This window comes from Priapulus caudatus, unplaced genomic scaffold, assembly GCF_000485595.1.
Source record: "Priapulus caudatus unplaced genomic scaffold, Priapulus_caudatus-5.0.1 Scaffold2168, whole genome shotgun sequence".
Lineage (NCBI taxonomy): Eukaryota > Metazoa > Priapulida > Priapulimorpha > Priapulimorphida > Priapulidae > Priapulus > Priapulus caudatus.
The window spans coordinates 16,286-23,009 of NW_014579229.1; the positions used below are offsets into that span (position 1 = coordinate 16,286).

At 43.3% G+C, this 6,724-nt stretch overlaps 2 protein-coding genes across 2 annotated transcripts in view; both read right to left on the bottom strand.

The window, feature by feature from the left end:
* Positions 1-3,952, bottom strand: part of LOC106818331 (uncharacterized protein C2orf42-like) — a gene marked incomplete at its 3' end in the record, with an annotated part of 9,960 nt that extends 6,008 nt beyond the window's left edge. The window contains 1 exon segment of the mRNA XM_014823047.1: positions 3,823-3,952.
* LOC106818332 (protein transport protein Sec24B-like) overlaps positions 1-6,724 on the bottom strand; it is a 21,084-nt gene that overhangs the window by 1,261 nt on the left and 13,099 nt on the right. Inside the window, exons 11-14 of the mRNA XM_014823048.1 lie at positions 1,487-1,568; positions 943-1,053; positions 580-758; positions 78-215 (exon numbers count right to left, since the gene is read on the bottom strand). Coding sequence (XP_014678534.1) covers positions 78-215; positions 580-758; positions 943-1,053; positions 1,487-1,568 — 510 coding nt within the window. The remainder of the gene's footprint in view (positions 1-77; positions 216-579; positions 759-942; positions 1,054-1,486; positions 1,569-6,724) is intronic.

Genomic DNA, 6,724 nt, shown 5'->3' on the forward strand with positions numbered 1-6,724 from the left:
CTCTCTCTCTCTCTCCCTCCCTCCCCCTCTCTCTCTCCCTCTCTCTCCCTCTCCCTCTTCCTCTTCCTCTGTCTCACCTCATCCGTGAGGTTGTGTACGGCGTACAGACGAGGATAGATGTTCAGCATCAGCCAGCGCAGCGGTTTCGTCTTCATCTCGTTCATTGCAAACACCCGGTGATCGAGTTTCGTCGACTGTCCGAGACGGAACGCAGGCTGCAAGCAGACGTGGTCGTCAAGGAAAGGGGTCGTACTGCCTTACCCTTTTATGTGATTAACTAATTAATTCTTAATTAATATTTTCCTAATTCTCAAATTTCTTAATTAATTCTGTTGCCAGCAGAGTTCAAGCAGACAGTCGATAATTTCGAGTAATAATTTCCTAAACTAACAACAACCTCAACTTCACTGCAAAACACACGAAGAACGAAGATTTTTCCATCAGCTGCGTCAACCAATCTCCGATCATCAACCAGTAAAATAATCGTAAGAAGTAAATCGCTAGAAGTAAACCACTAGCGACTTCACGGGGCGATCCTAACAACCCCCCGCGCGCGGAGGCTGCGGTGGCGCCACCTACGTTCTTCAGCAGAGCGAGGATGAGCAATGGTAGGAGCCGGAGCGAGTATGGAAGCGTGACGGTTCCGTATCGCTGCGACGACGACATCGTCTGTCCGTACGCTGACACGACGTCAGTGCAAACGTTGATGAACGCCTCGCGACTGTCCTTAAGGCTGCCCGTCAACGAGCGATCCACCGCTGCAACACAAACACGCACGGTAACGACATCTACAGGCGGGAAACGTAATCAACAGATACACATGGTAACGGCATCTACAAGGGAAGAATGTTACTGACGACTTATTAGCGAGTGGTAGCTTGTTAGTAGATAACTCGTTAGTGACCGGTAGCTCGTTACTGCGCGTGGCGGTGCATGACTCACCCATCTTTGCGACGAGGCCCACGATAGCTTGCTGGTCGGCCGAGGCGTAGACGTCCGTTAGACTGCTGGTCGTAGGTAAACACATCGTGTGCACCCTGATCCGCCGCTCCCCTGCAACACACGCCAACGACGTGAGAGCGAGCGCGGGCGGGCGCGAGAAACACGTGAACGCCGCGCGACAAGGGAATCCATCGTTTACGTGCAGCGCCACCTACGGAGCGGCGCGCACAACGTTTACGTGCAGCGCCACCTACGGGGCTGCGCGCACGACGTTTAACGCTACAACAACGCTAGATCGCGTCACGAGAAATAACTGTCGATAGCTGATGGAGTAGAGTTACAAATACTACACTTACACGCATTACGTTAATAATAATTATTTATATCTCAAATGTAAACTTTACCCCAACTTAACCTCCGCTAATAACAAAATGGCATCAACGCCTGACCAAATGGGACACTATAAGACTTGCCCTCGCGCGACCCCACACGACCTCTACTGACCCCCACACGACCTCTACTGACCCCCGCACGACCCCCGCACCTCGACTCGACGTGTAGAGCAGCGCCGCCTGGAAGCAGATGACGGAGTGATCCTTGAGGTCGTCATCGATGGACAATGTATGCTGTATCACAGCTAGGCTTTATCTAACCCCAGCGTGCGAAATTAGCGCTATTTTGCCGGCGGCTGCCGGTTCAACCCCCTAAACCGCTGATTTAACCCCCCATATAATCAGTCCACTTGGCTTATTTAGAATTTTACCTATCTTGCCTTTACATCAACAATATTTACCAATTTCCTGACTAGTTTTTACTTAGTGACTACTAAGAAGTAAATCATGTTCCAGCAATTCCTGTCAAACAAGTAGAACTCTACTGATAGTGCTCAATGAAATGACACGTACTGAAATACTACGAGTATGCCTAATAAACACAAAGCTAATACTTTTATTAATAATGAAATAAATTGAACAAAATTAAGGGGCCTGTTCAAACTCGTAAGGGCCTGTTCAATTTGTCTAAGGGCCTGTTTAAAATTTTGGGTGGGGCTGTTTACATTTTGGGCAATTTCATGCCCTGTAACCCTATTCAATCCTAATAGTAATATTATCCAAGTTTGAGGACTCAGTAAATTACTGAGTAATGTATATCAGGGTTCTCCCCAGGATGAAATTGAAACAGGGGCAGGGGGAGGGGGAATGGGAGAGAGGGAAGGAAAAACTAGGGGGGTCCGGGGGGCGTGTTTTTTTTACCGTAATGCGTAAAATCGCCACCACACCATAGACGGTATTTGGGGTACTTGTATATAAGACAGCCGAGTCGGTACAGTTTATGTTAAGGTTTGGGACAGGGTGACTGTTTGTACTTGTGTGTGGTCTGCAGTGAATGCGTAGTGTAGGACGTTTACTCATTAGTGGTACCGTAAAAATACACGCGTCCGGGTGCCTGGTCGAATGGGAATTCTTGACGATCGATTCCCGCGCTATCAAACTTTTATTGTGGTGGAAATTAATCGGGGCGGAGGTAATTTAAACAGGGCGCAATGATTGAAACGTGGGGGGAGCTTTCCCACACAGGGCGGGCGCGCCCGGTTTGCGCAACGTAGGGAGAACCCTGTATATTGCTGTAGACTTTCATGTTCCTAATGCACACAAATGAATTTATCAATATGGAAATAGTATCATCCGCCCCCACCTCATACTTGATGCCTTTGTAACTACAGGCACTTGGAACGTCTCAATAAAAAATAAAAATGGTAAATAAACACGAAATGTACCAAAGTCTTAATGTTTCTCTACTGTATTTCGCCTATAATTACCTGTAAATGCCGGTCAAATTCTCATCTGCAACACACAAGTACACCGAACGCCCGCCAGCGCTGTGCTGCGTGCACAAACAACATGAATAAGAGAGACATGAAGAGAGAATGACACAATAAGAGAGAACAAGAACAACATGAATAACTCTCTTATTCATGTTGTTTGTGCACGCAGCACAGCGCGGGCGGGCGTTCGGTGTACATACTTGTGTGTTGCAGATGAGCATTTGACCGGCATTTACAGGTAATTATAGGCGAAATACAGTAGAGAAACATTAAGAGTTTGGTACATTTCGTGTTTATTTACCTTTTTTTTTTTATTGAGACGTTCCAATTGCCTGTGTTTGTAACCAACTCACCACACGGATACTACTGTGGCTGAGAGGGTCTATGTCCCCCGGGGTACTGGCGGAAAGTACCCTGGTACTATCTAATATGCCGGACCGTACCTCGCCTACTCCACTAACGAGTCTTGGGAGTCGCCTACGCCTACTCCCTAACCCGAACCCTAACCCTAACCATATCAAATAGTGACCAGGGTACGTTCCGGTATACCGGACCGTACCCGGGGTACGTTCCGGCAGTACCCTGGGGGACATAGACCCTATGAGCACTACTGTGCACATTCTAACAAAGGACATGAAATAGGCGAACAGAAACGCCTAGATTTTGTGAATTTAAGCACATTACTAGTCATAAGACATTAGCACATTATCATGTGGGCGATAGGATTGTGTATTGAACGGCCTTTAGCTTTACTTGTAATTATTGGGCCATACAGAGTACATTACTCATTAGCATTAAAACGTTGATAGAGAATACGATTTGTGTTTATTTACTAATAATGAAATAAATTATACTATCATTATATTATTGAATCGGCCCAGAGCCTGTGCATGATGTCGTACATGTATGTCGCTGTATGTGTGTGGACAATTATCACTAATGGGTAACCGTAATGTGATAATTGATAAGTGATAATGTGATAATCACCAATTATCATTAATGTAATAAATGATTCTGTGGGTGGCGATTATTTTAGGTTTTTTTACAACTATTACCTTAATGCCGTCCGATCACCGTAAGTTTACCCTGATTATGCAGAACATGTAGTATACGAGTACTCATAACAAAACAATATTCGTTAACGACAGTAAATTTACATCAGAGAATTTTGGAAACATAAATTTACGTGCGATAGGCGTGTAGGCGGCTAAACTCAACACGGAAAACCAACCGCCGACAAAGAAGTGTCATCCGCTTTCGTTGCTTGCCTATCTGTACGCGCTGTGATGCATAAGGTAGTAATTGTCATCCATTCGTTTCAAGATACGATGTTGACACACAGAGATCACCGAATAGTACCAAAAATAACCAATATTTGCAGAAAATTGGTATAAAATGCGAATATATAATTAAAAAGCAAAGTAATTAATATTCAATTTCCAATTCTCAATTCTCAACACCTATCAGACTTTCTCTCCACGAAAAAGACTGTCTTCAGTACATGTATGCGTATTTGAATTACATGCAATAAAGATTTAATAATAATAACAATATTAATACTACCTCTTGTAATATATAAGATACACTATAATATATAATATATTATATATAATATAATAAAGAATATATATTATATATATTATATAAGATATAAGAGATATATATAAGAACCTCTTCATCCTTAATCCTCTTGTTTGATATCGGTGTAAAAGCGCTTAGCTTATGTTAATAATGTTCATTATATACCGATAAAAATAAATTTTACTTGAACTTGAACTTGAACTTGAACTTGAATCCTGGATGGATGGGCGAACCCTAGCTACTCATTTCCTAATGTGATCATAGATGGATTCATCCCCGTTCACATCACCGCTTAGAATAACTTTATTTCTACCAATAATTTATCTAATTTGTGCCAGATTGTTGATATTAGTCAACAAATAGAAAACACCGTGAATTCAATCAATTTATTTAATGAAATACAGTAAGTGAATTCCTCCGGCAGTACAATTAACTGTCTAGTTGGAAAATAAACCGTCAAATAAATTGACTATGTAACAGCATGACCTTACGCCACAGCCTACACCTACCCACATTCCTACCTACCTACCTGCCTACACCTGCCTACATTTGCAGTTTATGAGATTTACTTGTAGAAAAAACGTATAGCTGGTCATACAGTGGTCATGCGTATATTATGACAATGCGTGTTATTATTTTTATTAATTTATTTCTATCGACAGATGGCGCCCCGAGGTCATTTTTGACTAGCGTCCCTGTGCCTGTATGTAGAATACAGACTCTAATAATTTTGACCAGAGCCATAGATTTATATTATAATATTATGTTATTATATATAATAATATAATTTTATTATTATATTATGTTATATATATATATATATATCTAATATTTACATTATAGATTATTATAGACAGATAAGGATTTTTTTAAGATAAGAGGCTTTTTTCTATAGCTCTGATACTTAACTTGAAGTGCACATTATATACGCAACTTGTAAATCCTTGTGCTCCGCATTTTTTTGCTGTGGCTTGGCAATAAATCCTACTTCATAAGTTGTTGGCTGTAATATTCAAGATGTGCTTGCTATGCTTAGCTTTACCGTCAGTCTCTGCACACGCGACATGACCTGTCTCTTTCCGTCTTCGTTATAGACCCCTGTGCTTGGAAGACTAATCTTTACGAGCGTTATCGTGATCTATTCGTGGACGATTCTGGATGAATGTGACCACCGACGGTGTCACGGCTGTTCTCCATCGCGCGCAAGTGCAATAATTATTTTATTATTAAGTTTAAAGGCGGTACTTTTGTCACGGATATGTCAACCATGAGGCTAGGTGTGAATAAGTAAGTTTTATAATACCCAGTCCCTTGTTTTTATTCACCTCTAACTATATTTTCATGTTACTTTCAGTTTTGCAGCGAGATTCGACATAATAACGTAAAAAAAGACAAACCAACGTTGTTTTCCGTTAAAAGACACTTACTAATATTTTACGATTTCTTATCCTTCAACAGTAAATACAGCAGCATTGCAAATGAAACACAATAACAACGACATCTCTGCATAGAATACCGAAACACTGGTCCGAAGCAGTCTCACAACTCTGAACGCTCGATTCCCTCTCAATAAGCATCCTGGACACATACACCACTAGATATCACACCATTCCCACCATTTCCCAAGCATTCACTACATATTATTAAATTTATAACAGTAACAAATCAGTTCATCTCAAAAATTAACAATACATCTTCCTAAGACGACCGCACTAGAAACCACGTGCAAACATAGGCGGCGCCAGCAATCTCAGCGCTGCCAGGTGAAATAGATTTTATGCCAGAGACCGATTATTGCCGCAAATTCGTACAAGTACGACGGCATTTAAAAATATCAGTCCCACGTCATCGCGTCGCTCGTCCGTGATCGCTCGCACACACAGCACGCGTGCACCGCTCGCAGCGCCGCTCAACCGCGCAGCTCGCAGGCCACACACGTTACACACTGAGCAGTGCAATGATTGACACGGCAACGGGAAACGCGCATGCAGCGAATCTCCGGCGCGAAGAGCAACCAAAAAACCGCAATCACACCGGAACCGCCGCCGCGCGGCTCCACAAAAACAAACACCCCCCACGCGTTGCCGCGGCAACACCACACAAACGCCGTTGCCGCGCGACACCAACACCAACGCGTCAAACTACAGCTACACCACAGGCGACGCGTTGCCGCGGTTCACCAATCATGACGCGTTCGGCCGCGGCTTACACCACAACGAAGATAGATGCTGGCGCCATCGTGTGACCGTCGATTGCCAGTTTCTCCAGCGCCAACAACAAAAAAATGTTCGTATATCCACTGTTGCAAGGTGCGCCACGAACATGACGGAAGGCGGACTTCACCTTCGGCGGAAAAGTGGCGGTGTGGAGAGACAG